The 20,453-nt window shown below is 37.1% G+C and overlaps 1 protein-coding gene across 6 annotated transcripts in view; it reads right to left on the bottom strand.

Moving 5' to 3' along the window:
- Positions 1–20,453, bottom strand: part of Gabrb2 (gamma-aminobutyric acid (GABA) A receptor, subunit beta 2) — a 213,077-nt gene that overhangs the window by 95,358 nt on the left and 97,266 nt on the right. For all 6 annotated transcript variants that reach the window (XM_030245560.1, NM_008070.5, NM_001362649.2 and 3 more), the window contains one exon: positions 7,740–7,822. In XM_030245560.1, coding sequence (XP_030101420.1) covers positions 7,740–7,822 — 83 coding nt within the window. The remainder of the gene's footprint in view (positions 1–7,739; positions 7,823–20,453) is intronic.

Raw genomic sequence — 20,453 nt, 5'->3', positions numbered from 1 at the left:
AGCCCTTTCATTAATAACAGGGACTGAGGTGTTTTACTGATATGGCTCACTGGTATATTTACTTAAAGTAGGATATGTGTGAAGAGACTTTCTGGGATTGCATAACAACACTACACCTCATTAGTTCTATGACCCTTCCTAACCCATTCTCACAGGGCTCGCATGCTAAAACAAGGCATTGAATGTAAGCTTTTCATATATTTAATGAATGCCCAATACAGTATATATTATCATAGATGTTATGTGTGTGTCCATGGGAAATTTCACATTAAGTATTTTATAGTCTTATTTGAGTAACACAAAAACCAATCCCTTTAAAAACCGTGGTTGTTAGTTGCAAATAATAAGAACTGTCCTGGGTTAAATTAAATAGGAGAATATTAAACTGAAAATTAACGGTATCACAAGACAAAGTTCAGACTCATCATTTGTACCACAGCCAATGGGCTGCAACTGGGGGTTCACTGTAGACGCCATGGACATGTGCTACTGAGCACAGTGATACACATACAAACTGTCATTGATTTTCTCCATAGACTCGATGCCTTTGTCTGGTCTCATGTTATATACTTACAACTCAAAAGTATATGACCGGTGGTGTTCTCTTTGCATCCACCTTCTGGTTGTAAAGCAGGGAGATTGTGAATGTCTGGCTTTTCAAGGGATGTGAATTCTACATTACAGAATGGGATTGTTAATTTATAAAGAAAAAGATGAAAGTATCAAATTCCTCTAAAAGCATACAACTGTGTAGATGGAATTTAATAAATGTACAAATGCTTGTGAACAAAGTGAAGTTTGTTAATTGTATTAGAGATATAAATAAGGAGGTTTATAATAAATACAAACAATTAAAGGTGTGAGCTCTAACAGCAGACCAACTGAGGTAATATCTAGGCTTAGATACTGTTTCATATTGGCAGTTGTCTCACTGAGACCTGCATTCTCCAGCAGGCTTTGCTCTACAGTTTCCAGTGAGGTGGGAGATCTGTAGATCAGATGCACTTGCTGAGACTTGAATTTGGAGCTGGACTATGTAGAGAGAGGCGTACAGCTTACAGATTCTAGGACATTAGCATAGATTATATAACAAGAAGGGAAGCTCTGCTTTAGTGACTGAGTAGTAGCCCCTGTATTCATCAGATGGTCACACTAACCCCTGAGAAGCTGCTGCTTTGACAACAGAAGGCTGGGCTGCAATTCTGTGAGTCACATCAGAAATCTCAGTCTAGTTTCTATTTCTCCAGTCCTCTCAAGATTTCTCTTCTGCCTTAAAACCTAGCTACAGAGTTCTATTTGCTGCAACTAAACCTTAAGCAATACATTCACTTCTTGGCCTTTGTGTGCTTCTATTATATATCCAACTATGTTTGCATGTATGTGTGTGTGAATGTGTGTGTGTGTGTGTGTGTGTGTGTATAATAGCTGCCACAGGAGATAGGGAGAAGTCAAGCCTGTGTCTAGACAGCATGGAACATGGCAGGCACTATTTGATATATGGTAACAATCATGATGTCATTAAATAATAACTACTGGGTTGACTGTCACAGAGATCAGCATGGGCACACGGAATAGAATTGGAAGCCATCGCAAAGAGAGAGATTTGATTTTCAAAAAATAACCACCATTATTTAAGGCCCACGAAAAGAGAGAAATCTTGGAAAGGTAATGCAGTGAGTCAAATTTTGGATGCGTCACAGTTCAGTGGGCTGCAACTGTCAAATGAAAACAAAATACATTGTCTGAAAGTGCTGCTGAGAAGGTCTGTGGGTGTGCTTAGGGGTATAGCTTGGGAGACTCACGTCATGTTTCCAATTTTCACCCTAAACACTAAGCAACCCACAGCTGTGCCAGTTTCTCCTAATCCTGCCTGATGGAGGATCAACTGAAGGACAGCCAGAAAGAGACACTATACACAGCAACAGAGCATTGACACAACCCCTCAGTCAAAAACAAACAAGCAAACAAAAAAAACCAAAACCAAAACAGAAACAAACAAACAAACAAACAAAAAAAAAAAAACCCTAAACAAACGGGTTTGCCTTCCTCTCCTTCCCCCATGAAGCTTGTGCACTGAGGACCTGCACTGCATTTTCAGAGTAATCAGATTGAGAGCAGGAATCAGCCTAGTAGTAGAAACTGTAAGAGGGGGGCGGCAACAGATTGTGAAAGGTAAAGATGCCCAATGCCACTTTCTGGACAGAACATTTCCGGGCAGAGCATCATTTCTGAGCAGTGCATCATTCAAACACCCAGTGTCCTGAGAGACCCAGAAGCTCACTTTTTTGTCCTTTACAAAATGTTTCAATTTGAAGTCTGTAGCATTGTCACCCTTCCCTTTCCTAATCTGAACAGCTCTGTTTATCAAACACAGCCAGAGGAGTGTGTTACTCTGAGAGCCTCTCCCTAAGGATGGGCTTTGTGGTTCAAAGTTGGAAGTCACTGGGTTCAGCATGCTCACATTTATTATGGTATTTATAATATTTTTCTTGAAATATTACAGGATAAAAATCTAATAGGGGATCAATTCTGTCACTAAATAATGTTATCTTTAGTTGCTAAAAGAATGGATGCCAAAAAGCATCTCTTATTCACATGAAAGTCTTGACTGAAGCCAGAAGGAAAACCACATACCTACCTATGGTGTGCCCTGTGGGCAGGCAGCAACTCTGCTACACTAGAAAATCTATAACCTTTTACTTAGCACACTGTATCGGGAGGACCCTAATGATGTGTTGAGGTAAATGGAATGAATAAATAAGACTTCAATTATGAGAGTGGAACGTACTAATTTTATAACACTGAACTACGCTTTATTTAGGATTACCCCATTAGGGTTAATAAAAGTGTTTTCCTTTGCAAATATAACAATTGTCATTTGAATTCTAATGTGCTTCAGGTTCCTTTCCATCTTTGTGATTTTTACATAAAGCAAAGACACCTGAAGATATGAATATAATGAATGTAGTCTTATTATTCTTCTCTGAGAACATGACAAGTGATAAGATTTGAGAGTAGAAAATCCTTGGCAGGTGCCGACACATTATCAAACCTATACCCTGCTCCAGATCTGTTCAAAAGTATAGCGGATATGAGAATGTTAATTTTCATTTGTAATTATATTCTTTCTTCTTTCAACCCTATGGTTTATAATATCATTAACTACCATCATCGATGCAACTATAGTGTGAAGAAGTGATATTGTAAAATCCTCAGCCTGGAAGGATGTATAGGCTCCATGTGAGAGAATCAAAGTATATTAAATTTTATGGGTTTTTCTGATGGGGATGTTAGATTTATATGAATCCACCTTATATTTTAGTATCTTTCAATAAACTTCTGTGTGATGACAGAACTATCTTAACTGTCTTCTGTTCAATATGGCAGCTCCTAGCTATACACTGAGTCAATATGTCAACATATACATAGTGTAAGCAATGAATTAAATCTCTGATTTTATTTCATTTTGCTAAATGTGAATTTAAATTTATATATCATATTGGAAAGTTCAATATATAATATATTCATAAATATATGTACACTTATAAGTGTATGATAATAAATTGCTGTGTTTATTAATAGACATGGTCATTTAAATGATATTTTATTTAAAACAGAAATAGCTGTTTTAAAGAGAAAGACTTTATTGAGTGAAAGGATTTTTCACCCAGGTTAAGATACACTTTTCACATCCAAGGTGGTGGTTTTAAATGTTTTCAGAACTGAATGGCAGAAGAATTCAAGTTCAAATATCAAAGTGAGAAACAACTTCTGCCCAAGGTGCTTAAATTCTATTGACACCAGTAAGACTTATCTATGGCCCCTGGGGACTGATATCTATTTGCCTGGACCATAGTCCAACAGAATATAAAACATAGCAAGTGTGGGAAGATACAGCCTTGCCTTTTGCAAGCCTAGATAAAATTCTAGAGACTGTCAAACCCAAACAGCAATTCCAGCTGAATATTATGCAATGACTGAGGGATCACTTGCAATACTCTTGGCTTTTTCTTGGGTAAATAATTGTAACTAGGCTTTACTGGAGTGACAGAGAAATATATTAATTCAAAATAATTCAAGGCTCATTTAAAAGTCTTGGTCATTTTATTCATTTATGTATCTCCACCTTTCCCTGTCCAGTACAGATATAAATAGTCATAAATACATTTTCTTATGAGGAGGAACAGATTTGAAAGGACTAAGATTATTTTTAAAAGAGTGCATCTACAATGGGTCTTACTAGTGTCTTAGCTAATTCTGCACAGATACAACTGTAAAATATATTCATATGAGAAAAATTTGTGAAAAGAAAAAAATGTGGCTAAGTCATAGTAAACAAGCATAAACATATGTACACATGAACACACACACACACACACACACACACACACACACACACACACACAGACTTGAAGCTTAGCAAGGATTCGATTTTTATCTTTTCCTAAACAGCATCACTCCCAGCGGGATATGCAGATGGGCTCTGCAGCCTTACATAAACCAGCACTGCCTTATCATCCTTTAATTAAATTCTTTCAGCTTTTGCTGGTGCCAAGTAACCCTCAACCCACAGCTACTTAGAAACTATTTAATCTCATCACTCTCCCAATAAAATAATTTCTTCATGCCCAGTAAATGGTCTTGCAAAATACAGCCACCCATTTGATTTTCACCAGCTATAATTGCCTAAAGCTTTTCTTTAACTTTTCTGACCTAAGTTGCCTTTTGGCATCTTTTAGCATTGGTCTATTTTCCCCTCTATGTCAGATACAATCAAGGTTCTTAAGAGGAAATCCTGTAGTCGTTATCTGAAAAACAACTCTCCTGTTCAAATGCTGCATCTATTCCTCCCAAACACAATGCTCCTCCTCGGGGTAAATGAGTCTACTCCATCTCCAATTTCTGGTACCGTGTGTTTAAGCTGTCTGTTTTGTATATTATTTACATTTTCTTCAGTAGTTCTAGTTGTCAGATCTCTCTCATAAAGGGTTGTGTGTTTAACTGAGTCCAATATTCTAGGGATAATTTGGTGATATCAATGGTGACGGTGTCTACAGAATCATGGCACAGAAATGGTACCTTGTTTATCTAAGTATCTCTGAACATTATAGTATTGTATTACTAATAAACAGTAATTCGAAGAACAGCAGCTTCTGCTTGCCTACTTCACTGAAGAAGATATAATGGGTATTCTACCTGTGTTCCAAAATACTCCCTATCACTGTATCAGTTTAGCCCAGAGTGCTTACTGCCTCCTCCATCCTAGAATTACTGATGTTGACCTTATAGTAGTCATGAACTAGATAGTCCATACTGGCCATCTAAAATTCTCAAGATAGATTTTAAGGTTTGTTCTAAGTATCATTTGTTTAACTTAAAGAATGACATTATCCTACCAATATTATTTAATTTATCAAAATACTGTATTTTACTCTTTTCATTATATCCATAAGCTTATTATAACTAAGTAGTTAGTGTCCAATGAGGGTTTAATGAAGAAAGTAATTATTGAATGAATGAATGAATGAATGAATGAATGAATAGATAGATGGGTGGATGAATATATTTTTATGCTCCTTACTTGAAGCATTCCAGACACAGGTTATGCTTTCTGTACTGAATATTTATTGATAGATCATTATAATTTAACAATAGTATTGGGGCAACTGTGGTCTGAGAGATGAGAACAGAAAGAACAAGAGGAGAAAAAATGATGAGGAAGAGAGAGAAGGAACATGGATAAAGGAAGGAAAACGATAGTCTGATGATTCTCTGGGCTACTAAGGGAAACAATTGGCTAAGGTGGATATTAATGAGGTTCCAGGCATCATCTATATGCTTTTTGTTTATGGGATACAATTTGAATACATTCAGCAAAATGGAAAAATAAAAAGGTTCTCATATCACATGCATTGTGAAAACATCATCACATCTCATTTTCTACAATGATGATTAGCCATCTGGATAAATCTTTAGTACCAATTCCCTTTAGAACAGACTATTTAAATGGGCATTGAGAAAAGGGATGGTTTAATCTGGTCATCCAATATCAGTGTCATTCCCAAGACATAGCAATGATCTATGACCACACCAGCAAGTTATTGTGTAAATTTAAAAATTGCTACTTTCAAGTTGTAATTTAACCCTTGAGAGCTGTCTGTTTCTGCTGGTATTCCTTCTTTAAAACAAACCAGCTTTTTTGTTTGTTTGTTTGTTTGTTTGTTTGTTTTTGTTTTAAGAGGACAACAAAGAACTTGAAGTAAGATCACTATGATTCCTCCATCCATGAATAACTATGTTGCCTTATGAGTTCAGTAAAATTTTACCTCCCAAACCATAATCATAATAAAATAAAGTGGCACCAAAAAGCAAACTTTTTTTCCAAGAAATCCTCCCACTGAGCATCTGAAACTGCCTAAAAATTTGGTCTTTGAGAAATATTGTACCACAAGTTAAGCACATGTAACAAGCAATGCCATCTCAAAGATATTTACATAAAATTAATCAGTGAAATCCTATAGGCCAGCTAAATGAACTAGTTTTATATAATGTGAAGAAGTAATTTGGAAATAACGATGAGTTAGAATATAAGCATGCAATTAGTTTCTATATAAGTGTGTGTAAATTTAATTACCCCTAGAAGCTGTCTTTTTAAAATGAGTAAAAATATGCACAAAGTTTCATAAATGCTCTGTCTGCTCAGAGCAGTGATTTAGACTCTTGCTGCTTGCCACAGTTAAAATTTTTCTCGGAGGCAGAAAATATCACACAGTCCAGCTTCTTGCTGTACTGAACACTGAGTTAAAATGGTCAACTTCTAACTATGGACTGGGATAAGATACAAAAGTGCTCCAAAGCATGGGTGGAAAAAGCAGACTCAAGCTTCTCCTTACCCTTAAATGCAGATGTCTAGGATGCAGAAAGATTACAGAATCAACATTTTAGCCCCTCCCCCCAGCATGGCAGATGACTAACTCACGATCATGAAATCCATTGTGCTAAAAAAGCAAACACATTACAAAACAGGCCAGCATCATATATAGAATCAACATTCACACCTAAAGGCATGCTTGCTCACTCTCTTTCTTTCATAGTCTCACTCTCTCTTTCACACACACACACACACACACACGTCTTGCTTCCTGTATGGCCTTTGGCCTTCTGCCAGAAGCTAAGTTTCCAATTCTGACAATCCTGCTTCAAAGCAAAAACAAGCAAACAAACTCCACAGTCCGACCTTCTTACACATGATCTTAGCCAAAAGGCTGAGAAGCAATAGTCTGACGTTCCTAATGCAGTCAGTCTTCATGGCCACATTCCACATTCACTTATCAACTATAAGGGATAGTATTCATGAGTGTCAAGGACAACTGGGCCATTTTATCACATGCTGTCACCTTCACATTCTTTCTAAGGCTTGTGTTAACCTTTGCACCAATTTCGTACCAAATCAAATGCCTGAACAGTCTGTGATTTCCTTCCAGGGTATTAGTACTGTTTTTGTTGACAAATCACACTTTTCCCTAAACATGTTCTCAAGGATTTCGAGATAGATGTAAGAAAGTGACAGCATTAAGGTGGAGAGAATGTGTCAATGTTTGCCTGGACCAAATTTCAAATACTACTCTAGCAACTTTGTCAAGATCATTGATTGGTTGATTGAAGTATGATCCTGCTTAGCATGCCTAAGGTGAGCCTCAAACATGAAGTCCAGCCAGGCTGGATCTGCCGACACTTACAGCTTTCAATCTCCAATGTACAGTTTTGTTCATCCAGTGGATACCGCCTTAGGTCCATCATGCAGGCAGCCGTAGTTGTGATTCTAGAAGAGAATTGGCAATATGAGTTGTTAGTGCTTAATGCCAAGTGCAGAAGAGAAAAAAAAAACAACAAACAAAAAATAACCCTCTTAGAGACTTAATCCTAGCCTTAGCATCCATACAAGGGAATGATCTTCTTTTGGAAAGTATTTTCCTTCACACTTCTTCTTCTGGCTCCTAAAGAGATTTGATTATGTAAGTATTCAATGGGTCACTAACAACTTCAACCAAAATTACCTAAATGTGTTTCAAATGCAATTCATTGAAGTCTCCAGAGTGCCTTTGGGGCATTCTAGTTGTATCTCAGGTGACTGGAGATGGTGACAAAATATTCTAATGACTCTCACATTTGCTTTACTCCATCATTTTGCAAAATGTTAAAGTCTAATCTTCTACCAAGATTACTTTGGATCCATAATTTTTTATGCTTAAAACCATACTGTACTTTGTAAGCATCTTCACTAATATACAGCCCACATGAGCCTTCTATCTATGCCTAATCATTTTGTCCTAAATAATCTGATGTACTCTTGGCTACTTAGAAAGAGAAGAAAGAATGGAAGTTCATATTTTTGGATTTGACAACCTACTTTTGCTCAACTGTAGGAGCTCAGAGCTCAGCTAGAAACTGAAAAATGAGACAGAGCTCTACTCTGGAGGAAATAGCCTAGACTGTACTTTCCAAACTGCACCTATATCATATGGAACTAAACCAAGAAGCCACGGAGCCTCATTCCAGGAATATACTTGGGTGAATCTGAAAAACTGGAGGTGTAGACTGGGAATATGTTATTGCTTATTCATAATGATGTTTCTTAATTTAGTTTTCTTTTCTGTAGTACAAAAATGCTTCCCAGAGCAGGTTTCTTATTGATTTCTTCCTTGTTTCGTGAGTCCTGCAGGTCGCTCTGCCTCAATTCTCTACTATCCCACTTTCTCCTATAAGTCTGTCCCCATTGGTTCCCCTACAAGACAGTGCAGAAGCTGGACCTCAGTCCTTTCCATCTGTGTCCCTGATTCCATCCTCCACACAAAACACAGAGTACATCTCATCTGTGAAAAATATAGTGGCTATTCTAAGAGAATCCAAACTGACTTTGGCTGACTCTTTCTCACATGTTTTGTTTCTCTTCTCCTTTCCCACTAGCCTCTCCTATTGTTTTCTCACAATGCCTTTCCACCCCCACCTTTGTTCTCTATGTCTATAACACACCTCCCCCCTTGTTCCCCTCCCTTCCATCACTCAAATCCTTCCCTCTCAGAGAAGCTCCTACAGAACAGCCTATCCAGAGTGACTGTCTTAACTTAGGCTCCATCTTGGCTTTCTGTTCACTGCCTTCAAGCAATTACCACAATCTGGAATTAGCTTGTTAATTGTTTTCTCAGAAGAGTCTTTTTCTTTCAATAAAATTTAAGCTGCTTATGAGCATAGACTGTTCAATTCAGGGCAAAGGCATTCAATAAATATCGGTTGAACGAGAAAAAACATTAATTTATAATGAGGCAAGCAGTTAGATTTGCTCATTATAAGACTTTGTATTTGGAAGAGTATTTTATTGCTTTAAGTCTGTTTTGACTGAAAATGGCACTGTGTCTTAGGTTAGAGATGTCCCTTTTGTAGGTTGAACAAGAAATGGAATTTAATCAATTTAAATTACATGAAGAAAATTATTTTAAGGTTATTTTTATCAATTTGACTGTTTCAGCTTTCAATGAGATTTATGTTGCATTTAAATTCTACAAATTACATTAAAATGAATATTCACATTTAATATTCTTGTAACATGGTACTTGGATGGGTTTCTTCTTGGCCTACTGTTTCCTCTTAAAATTTTGTATGGCATTATAGATTGATACACTCTGAATTTCCTCTAACCTACAGTTTACAAGAGGAAATGAAATTTAGGAAATGGTAGATGAGCCATAAGCCAGTGCTGTTCTGGAAAGTCGTTACGTGGATTCCTCTCCCTAGAAACTAGGGCAAATAACTTACTGAGTCTGGTAAACCAACACAAAAGACAAGACTGTTTCAGGGACGTAATTACAATTTCAAAAAATAAGAGAAACTGGTACAGAAAGCCAGCTGTGTAATTGAGGTGAAGTTTGTAATTAATACTACAGCTTGTAGTTCACACCTCTGCTAATACATATTCATACCAATTAATAACCGTGAACTATTCTGTATACACTAAGATAAACAAGTCCCCTGATGCTATTACAGAAGGAATGTGTTTTCTTCATGTTTTCAGAATAAAGTGAAAGGAAGGATGACTGACACTGTAACTCTGTCAATAGAATGCTCACCTAGCATATATACAGCCCTGGGTTCTATTTCCAGAACAGGACTGTAGCTGAAAAACCAGAAGTTTAAGATCAAATGTAGTAAGTTTGAAGCCAGATTGGGGTACACAAGCCATTGTGTAAACAACAACAACAGTAACAGCAATGACGACAACAACAAAAGTATTTTTTTCTTCTAATATTCATACTATTTATTATTTATTTTACTCCTTTTTTAACATTATAACTCAGGTAGTAGATCCTATGGATATTTAATATTTAATGTTTGTAGTTTGGATCTTCTATTGGAGTAAATTCAAAACTCTGGGACTAAATCTTGATCATGTCTACAAGAACTAGTCATGCCTCTGATAATATACTGGCATTCTATGCCTACTGGAAATACTTGCCAAATGACTTGGCTGTAGGATGAAAAATGGAAGGGATGTGCAACTTAAAAAGTGCTCTTCAACTTTTGTATTAGTCTGCAATGAGCAGATATCAAATCAACTCATTTCACCACGTTTCACTGAAAAGTAAAAAGTACCTGCTTGCCCAAATGAAATGCAAATTCCCACACATGCGTCCATTATCAGTAAGGCTGAACCATAACTATGAATATAATAGTGATACCATCTAAATATATAACATTGTTACATTTATGTGTATATATCATAAACCTAGATATTTCCAAAGTGTCCATCTTTGTCTTATCTTGTATTTAAAAGAAATGTTCTTGACATGTGCCACTAACTCACAATTAAAATAATCACAAGCCACCAAACAAAATAGAGACGCACAAGTCAATGTAAGCACTGACTGACAAATTCAGAATTATGAGTTGATATTTATTAAGAGCCAAATATAACTCATGTCAGAACTCTCACATACATTTAATAATTAAAAGCATTTTAGTGAGGAGAGTACCCTGTAATGAATCCCATTCAAAAAAGGCCAGTGGCAAGCATCTATGTCTGTTTTATCTGAGGTTCCACAGCAGTGCAATAGATGCAACTTCAATGCTAATGAAGATTCTTAGCACCATTAATGAGTCTTAAATCACTCAATAGTATTACAAGGTTTCTTTAAAGAGGGACTTACAACTGGCTGCCAGAAACACCCTACTTAAAGATGGCAAGATCCAGAGGATCAGAGAATTTTCTGTGAGATTGTATCTTCTAATAATCAATGTCAGAAGCTACATCCATAAATTCTCATCAACATAACTCTCCAAACAAGCTGAACAAAGACCACACTAATAGAAATGCCAAATTGGACTGGAAAAAAAAAAAAACAAACAAACCATGAGGCCTCAACCCTTCACAAAGGACTACAGGCAGCTAAGGAATACTGAGAGGAGAAAAATACTTTTCCCATGCAGCGAGCACACCAGTTGACTATCTAATACCAAATGGACAATCCTGAAATCATACATAAATGGTATTATGGAAACTAGATTAGTTTTAAAACTTAACAATATGGAGACAGCTTTAGTTTTTAATCAAACCAGTCAGTTAACATCTAGAATGAACCCTCCTTATGAATGGAGAGTCTTCAGTTGTAAACACCTTCAACAAAGTAGAACTATTTTGAAGAATGAAAGTTTTACTTAGAAACACCTGTATTTTATTTGTAGCAAGAGATTGTGAATAAACTTTTCCCTACTTAGTAATCAGCTACTATTGCTCTATAATGACTTGTATCATAAAATATTAGTATAGATCAAAAACAAAAATCAAAGCAAAACAAAAAAACCCCTAAATATCCAGCAACACCTAAGGATTCGTTAGAGGCATCCATAAATCAAGAAATAAAAAAGTTAATCCAATATTTTATATCAAAGATATAATTTATATTTTTGTAGCTTTAGAGTACAAAAATATCACTCAAAATATGAGTACAGCTAAAGATGACTACTAAGCAAAAGTAAATGCCACTTTTTCATACTCAAGATGAAACACTTGAAATCACAATATGTGTGACAAATCTTACACCTTGCAGTAGAGTCTTTAAGAGGTGATTGGGAAGTTGAAAACATGGACTCTCTATGAGAGTCTTGGTGGGATTTCAAACAGAGATAGATAGTAAGCACATGAATTAAGTGATTTTTAAATGACTCTGGTTCCTTTAATAGACGATGTTATACTTATTCGTGAAGAAAATTTGTTTTTATCCATATAATTGTCTGCTTAAAACATCAAATGTGGTATCCTGAACTATAGTTTGTACACAGTGCTCTAAGTCGTGCTGTGCTTTTGTTTGTTCAACTAATACATTTACTCAAAACCTACAACCAATTATAACTGCAAGGGAAAAAGAAGACCTTCTGGTATTAGCAGACAAAATACCCAGAGGAAAATGAAGAATTTTTAAATAGGGAGATGGAGAGATGGTGCAGAAGTTAAATATGTAGGCTGGTCTTCCCAAGGATCAGAGTTCAGTTCGTAGCAGGCACATGTAGGAGGTCACAACTGCCTGTGATTTTAGCTCCAGGGTTCCAGTTTTGTCCTCTGTAGGTATTGCACTTATGGGAATAAACCTACACACACACACACACACACACACACACACACTCAAACTGAAAATAAAATCTTTAACGAGGTCAATTTATGCAAGCATGTATCAATTTTTGAGGTTTTCAAAGAAACAAATTAAAATGTCAACACAGAAATTCTAAATTTAAGTATTATGATATTAACTCAAATTATAAAATGTTCCACCGACCTCACTGATTCTCTCTTTCCTTAAAAGTTCTTCCAAAGTGGCTTTCTTACTACCATATTTAACATCATTCTCTATTTTATGGCCACTTTTGTTGGGAAACATAATTAACTTTCACACTAACTCCAATGCAATCAGCTCTTAGATTTTGTTGATTAAAAAGAATATAGATAAAGGAGGTGGGTAATTTGTTAAGTGGAAATCTAATGTAAAAAAAAAAGCACACACAATATTAATTGATCAGTTACTAATAAGTTGTAAATATTATTAATACTGTGGAAGTATTTTTTCTCATTTAAGTCTAATTATTCTCATCTAACAAACAGAAGGAGTAGAGTATGTTTTTAGAGTCACACTGTGAATAGGAGAACGGGGAGGTTTTTCATAGCAGGCTTTTGACTTAATAGTCCATGTATTTCAGGATGATGCAACTAACTTCAATAGATAACCTTGACAGTATGGTGTTTGTTCTTCAGAAGTCTGTTACATACATTCAGAATGAACTAACTCATTCTGTGATCCTGTATTCATACATTCATGATGTGACCTTGAGATGGTGTAATTCTGTTTTACCCACACATGCAAATGTTGTATTTTGCAGATGTTTATTCTGCTTTACTCAATTATGTAGATCAGCCTATCCCAGACAAGTAAATACAAGCATCTCCCTAAGGAGTCTCTGTTAATACTCTCTCCTCTGATTGAAGGTCCTCCTTAGCTCCTCCCCACTTTTTTTTTGTATGTCTTTCTAGCCTCTCCAAAGGCCTTGTTCTTACATTAAAAATCTCCAAGACTCTTGCATAATTGTTTTTAAAAGCTCCTTTGAAGTCCTCTTATAGAGTCACATGCACTACTACGCTCAACTTTGTAATCACCCAAAAAAGTAAGATTGCTGGCAATCATGTTCCCATTTGATAAATCATGCATTTCAGATTAGAGCTATTTGTGCTCTTCTGCAGATGTTTGGCCTTCCGTGACTCTTTCATTTTCTGCAAAGATGCTGTGACCATTAAAGGGCTACCCAGGTCTCTGCCACAAATGCAGACACTATTATTTAAGAAATTTCCCTAAATAAATAGCCTGTTTCTGGAATCCGACGAGAAGTCTCATGCAAGTTCTCATTTTGTAAGGACATAAACCCCATTTCATCACAAACATTAATATAAATGTCCCAACCTAGGTTCTTACTTGCCTTTCCCCATCTTCCCTATACTACATTTTTTGTAGTTTTACATACAAATCCTATGTTTATCTTAGAGTCTTATATTTTCTTCATAAAATTTACATCAAGAGAAGTGAGAGGCACAAGGACAAGTAAAGATCTCATAATTTGATTATCATTTAACTGAAATTTGATTTTATATCACAGTAAGAGATCTAATAGAACCATGATTTATTTTTAAAAGGGGGCTTACAATAAGAATCGGAACTCTGAATTATTTTAAAATTGAACTTTATTCACAATTTAGAATGATGATTCAATATACTGGGTGCTTTTGATGTTATATCCATTAAAATAATCAACTATTTTTTTCTGCATAACACATTAGAAACCTACCATTTCAGAACAATTCATCAGTTTCTTCCTTCCTTCCTTCCTCCCTCCCTCCCTCCCTCCCTCCCTCCCTCCCTCCCTTCCTTCCTTCCTTTCTTCCTTCCTTCCTTCCTTTATAGACATATAGATTGCAATCCTAGGTAGTAAAGAAATTGTTAAGTAAAGACCAGATTGTCCACAAAGTCACAGCGGATTGTCTCTACCTCTGGAGTCCCAAAAGCTTTGGGCCATCACAGCCAGTTTATTTATATTTTTAAATAGCTAACAGATGTTTGAGGACTTGCCTAGAACAGACCAACCTCCAACTACAGCTGTGTCTCCTCCCTTCTTTCTGGTCCCTTCTAAGTATAGCTTAAAATGCAAACTACACAGGTGGGAGCCTTCTTTTGCTTCTCTGATTGTACCCTCTAACCCTAATCCCTGAATTTTGTCTTCCTGAAAACCAGTCTATTTGGACTTCCCAATCTATTCTAAGCTTGGCTGTCTGGCACAGGGAATGGAGAGCAGGACATGAAACTGAGATCCAAGGGAAGTTAAAACCCAGGGATGCTAAGCCCATTTTCTGCTGGACCCATGGGCTATCCAGTCCTCCCTACTTTTTTGAAAAGTGAATTCTAGGGCACTGATGGCAACCTGCTGATCCTGTGTAGTTAGGAGGTAATGTTTTTTCATCTCTTTGTAAATAGTCCTTTTATTGCATCCTCAAATTATCCCACTTTTGGTGTACCATCTGTTTCCTGTTGGGTTCTTGACTGATAGAATACATTATAGAAATGTATTTAAAATCAGAGGCGCTAACAGTTATGCTGTCAAAAATTAGAACAGTTCCTTTCTGGAGTTCTCTGCGTTAAGAATCTGGAGACAAGGTAATGGCTATCCCTTTCCCTCTGTCTTAAGTGAGGAATTTCTTACCTGTCATTCTGGTATCTGTTCATCATAGCCCTTCTAAGATGGCCTCTCCACTGCGCGGCTAACATTGTGCTCCTTGCACGCCACTGCTCACCTCCTGTGTTTTTTCTTTTATATTTATTAACAATTTTGTTTGTTTACATATCAAATGTTATCCCCCTTCCTGGTCTTCTCTTCACCAACCTCTTTCCTCATCCCCTCCCTTTTACCTCTAAGACGGTGCTCACTTACCCATTCCTGCCTCATTTATCTATCACTATTAGAATTCTGGGTGCTTATTTGTAGTATTTCTCTCTCTCCCCCCATAGACTCAGGCATTGTCTAGTCTAACTAAGGTTGGGTTCTCTTGAAGCTGTCCCTGAGACGTATTTATTTGGGATCATCAGCTGTGAAGAGAAGCTAGATGAAGGTTTTTTTAAAAGGAAGACTTTACATTGTATTCTATGCAAGATGGCAGCAATCCCAGAATGGCTGCTGTCACAAGAAACATTCAAGACTGTGGTGGGACTGAAGTGGCCCTTAACCAGCCCCTCATAGCCTACTATGCACCTATAGACTATGCCAGGCAAGCATAACAAAACAGAAAAACACCTTTGGTTCATTTTTTCTCATCCCATCACTCTCTCCCATTCTTTAGAATCTTGGTGAATTTATAAGACCAAAAAAATCTAAGTGACCAACTGTTTATCATCATGCATAGTTCACATGCACTACATCTGCATCTGCAATGAGGTATCATGTACAGCATACTGGCAATTCATTACTGATTCCAATAAAATCCATATATGCTACCATCTCAGGGATTTCTGCCACCTGACCTCAACAGCAAAATAGTTTTAGGTACGTGGTACTTTTTACTATTTCTAGATTTTATATAAAATAGTTACAAAGCTGTTGGCAGAATGATTAATATCAGTAGTAACCACACATGTATATCAAAGTCACGATTATTACTGTTTACATAATCACCACAAAACTTAAAAGTGTAATATCTAGACACTGTGTAGAAATAGATGCAGTCCTGTATGCCGTGGACATGCTGGTATAACGTTTCTCAAGGATTTTTTGACTACAGCAAACAAGACGTATCTACTGTACTTACCTTGACTCCTGAAATTTCATCTTAGTGAATTAGTGTGAAATCACACCGATATGTAGAGATGTTGAACAAACTTTGTGACTTGGCAAAGACAGAAAGGCTTTTGTGTATATTTGTATGTGCACATGTATGTGTATACAAACACATGCGAATGTTGAGCTGAATTTTGATCTAGACACATAATGTGGTAAAACACTCTTAAAAAGAGTAGAAAATACTGGAAATCTTTCTTAATATATGAAGACTGAGCAATTAAAGAAGCAGTTTGGCACTGTAAGTTTGCATGTGGAACACAGACTGAAGGAAAAGTCATCCAGAGATTGCCCCACCTAGGGATCTATCCCATCTGCAGTCACCAACTCCCTACACTATTGCTGATGCCAAGAAGTTCTTGCTGACAGGAGTTTGATATAGCTGTTTCTTGAGAGGTTCTACAAGCACCTGACCAATACAAATACAGATACTCACAGCCAACTATCAGTCTGAGCCTGGGAACTCCAATAGAAGAGCTAGGGAAAGGACAGGAGATGAAGGGGATTATAACCCCATGTAAAGAACAATATCAACTAACTGAACCACCCAGAGGTTCCAGGGACTAAACCACCACACAAAGAGTATACATGGAAGGAGCCATGGCTCGAGATACATATGTAGCAGAGGATGGCCTTATCTAACATCTATTGAGGGAGACCCTTAGTCCTGTAGAGGCTTAATGCCCCAGCATAGCAGCATGCTAGCTCTGAAAGGAAAGAGTCGGTAAGTAGGTTGAGGAACACTCTCATAGAGGCAAAGGGGAGAAAGACCGAGGGGATAGGATGGGGGATTTTGAAGGGGTAACTAGGAAGAGGGATATAATTTGAAATGTAAATGAATAAAATGATTAATAATAATATTAATAAAATTACTATGATAGAATTAGTCAAAAATATCATAAAAGATGTGTAGTACATTGATGAGTTGATAGAATACCTATTTAGCAAACACAGATCTCTGGATTCTGTCCCCAGCATTGCATAAAACTAAGCTTGTTGGTACACATGTGTTAGTCTCACCATGGGGAGGTGGAGGTAGGAAGATTAGAAGTACAAAACCAACTGCTGCTACATACTGAGTTTCAGACCTCTTTGAGCTGCATAAAATCTTGTCATAAGAAATCTAACTTAAAAAACAATGAAGATATAGTTGATAGAGTTCCAGACCTCTTTGAGCTATGTGAAACCTCGTTATAAGAAATATAATCTAAAAATCAATAAAGATATAGTTGATTACTCCTTTCTTATTTTTTTATAATTTCCTTGTTTCCACAATTAATAGACACTGTTTCTTCTCTGATAAATATTCTAAAGCCAATATTCTCTATCTGCTTGGGGCTAGGACAGTACTCTTCCTGGCTTGGAACTGAATTCCTTCTGTCTGAATAGCTTTTATTCCTTTTAGGTGAGGATATTTGCTTATGCACGGAACACTTACCATATCCCACGGGTTGGAGATACCGGTCATCAAAACTGTGGTACATGCATTTCAATAGGCTTCATATCATTAACAATGTTTATGAGCAAAGCATCAAGTAATAATTGATTTTTAAAGAAAAACAAAAACCCAGGTTGAGTGATATCCATGCAAATACCCTTTAGATGAACATGTCCTTTCTTTGTGACCTCTGTAATTATTGCCCTAATGAATCTCCAGGGACTTGAAATTCAAGCTCTCTGAAAGGCAACCATTTTGTCTTTAGGAAGCTGTGATTATCAGATTTTCTTTCTATATTTAACATCAGTTTGAATTTCTTCAATTGTAAATTACTTTTTCCTGTACTTTGTATCTTTGTTTAGGAAGTGTCCTTATTTCTCTTGCTCATAGAGATTCTTGACAGTTTATGAAATCTATTTTCACAGAGCTATCCCTCCACTGCATGTTGGTTTCTGCCATTATCTGTATAGAATGCCTTTATCTGTTGCCAAATGACATGCAAAAAAATACACTACACAAGAATGAATAGAAATATGCAGCAGTGGAGGATGGGGAGTGAGGGGAACCACTAGAAAGTCCCGTACACCAGGAATGTGAGAGGGTCCCAGGACCCAATGGGGATGACACTAACCAAAATACCCAACAGAAAGGGGATAGAACCGGAAGAGACCAAACCCAGTAGATAGGCATGGCCCTCAGTTGAGGGAAAGAGCCACACTCCCATTTCAAAATTTTTAACCCAGAATTGTTCATGTCTAAAGGAAAAGAAGGGACAAAAAGTGGAGCAGAGACTGAAAGAAAGGCCATCCAGAGACCACTCTACCATGGGATCCGTCCCATCTGCAGACACCAAACCCAGACACTATTGCTGATGCCAAGAAGTGCTTTTAGACAGGAGTCTAGTAGTGCTGTCCTCTGAGAGGCTCTGCCAGCACCTAAGACAGGTGCAGACACTCACAGCCAACGTTTGGACTGAGCCCAGGGACCCCAATGGAAGAGTTACGGGAAGGTCTGAAGGAACTAAAGGGGATTTTGATCCCATAGCAAGAACAGCAACTGACCAGACCTCTCAGAGCTCCCAGGGACTAAACCACCAATTAAAGAGTATACATGGGTGGGTTCATGGCTCCAGCTACATACAGAGCAGAGGATTGCCTTATCTGACATCAATGAGAAGGGAGGTGCTTGTTCCTGTGAAGGTTTGTTGACCCATCAAAAGGGGATGATAGAAGGGTGAGGTGGGTGTGGGTGGATAAGTGGAGGAGTCCCTTCTTAGAGACAAAGGGGAAGGGAAATGGGAGGGGGTTGCAGAGGGCAGACTGGGAAGGGGGACACTATTTGAGTGTAAATAAATAAAAATAATAAAAACACCATATTTGATTCATATGTTCAAATTTTATACTGACCTCTTAAACCCATCAAGATGTCACATTGAAACACTGTTTATGTTTAGAACACAGACCTCAGACCTTTTTTTTTTTCATGGAAAACAATGTTTTCTTGACAAACTGTCATTTTCTTCAAGAGTGAGAAATAGAGGTGGCAAAGGTTATTGAGATTCTCATCATTACTAATGCAGATATAATAAATACTTTTGTATACAAATAATATAATAAAATGGAGAATGTAGTTTCATTTCTTGAAGTGCTTGCCCAGCATGCATTAGGACAGAATTTTGCACACAAGGTATTGTGGTGTCCTCTGTAAATCCAGCACTCAGGAAATAGAGCCAGGAGGATCCTAAAGGCAAAGTTATCCTTGCTTAAGTAGGAAATTCAAGGGCAGTCTGGGATACACAAGTCCCTGCTAAGCAATCTTCACATATTAGGCCAGTAATTTTGTTTTTGTACTTTTCAAGACCATTTTATTTAAAGAAAGTCATCAAAGATGAGTTTAAAGAATCATGGAAGAAATAATGATCCCTGCACCTCTAGTGATAGTATGGAGTTTGGAACTTGAGACACTAGGAAACCTCTCATATCCAGAAGTGCAGGAGATGATAACAGGAAATGGAACTTCTGAAGCTTTGGAACTATTTCTTAACTTCTATTATGATTGCCTCTCACTGTGTGACCTTGAATATCCTATGAAGAAAAATGGTATGAAAAATGTCCCTGCAGCCCCAAATACTTCATCATCCTGTGACTCAGAACCAGTCCACAAAGAAGTAAGGATGCTTGTTTCTGATTTGTAGAAATAATTTCTTCAAAATATTCATCTACTTAGGAAGTTAGGAGGTTTGAACTGAGGAGTGCGAGGGTGTGTGTATCTTCGCCATTGAAATTAAGAGAGCCCCTCCTTCCAGCTTGTAACAAAGGAAAGCAATGACAAATGCTGCTTCATTACAGAAAGAGTTCAGTGGCTGCTAGTCCCTCCAAAACATGTCTAACGAGAGAATGGTTTTTTTTTGTTTTGTGTTTGTTTTTTAATATTTTTATTAGGTATTGTCCTCATTTACATTTCCAATGCTATCCCAAAAGTCCCCCATACCCTCCCCTCCCCACTCCTCTACCCATCCACTCCCACTTTTTGGCCCTGGCATTCCCCTGTACTGGGGCATATAAAGTTTGCAAGTCCAATGGGCCTCTCTTTCCAGTGA

The sequence above is a fragment of the Mus musculus genome, chromosome 11 (genome assembly GCF_000001635.26).
Source record: "Mus musculus strain C57BL/6J chromosome 11, GRCm38.p6 C57BL/6J".
Classification (NCBI taxonomy): Eukaryota; Metazoa; Chordata; class Mammalia; order Rodentia; family Muridae; genus Mus; species Mus musculus.
This window is presented reverse-complemented; position numbering and strand designations above follow the sequence as displayed.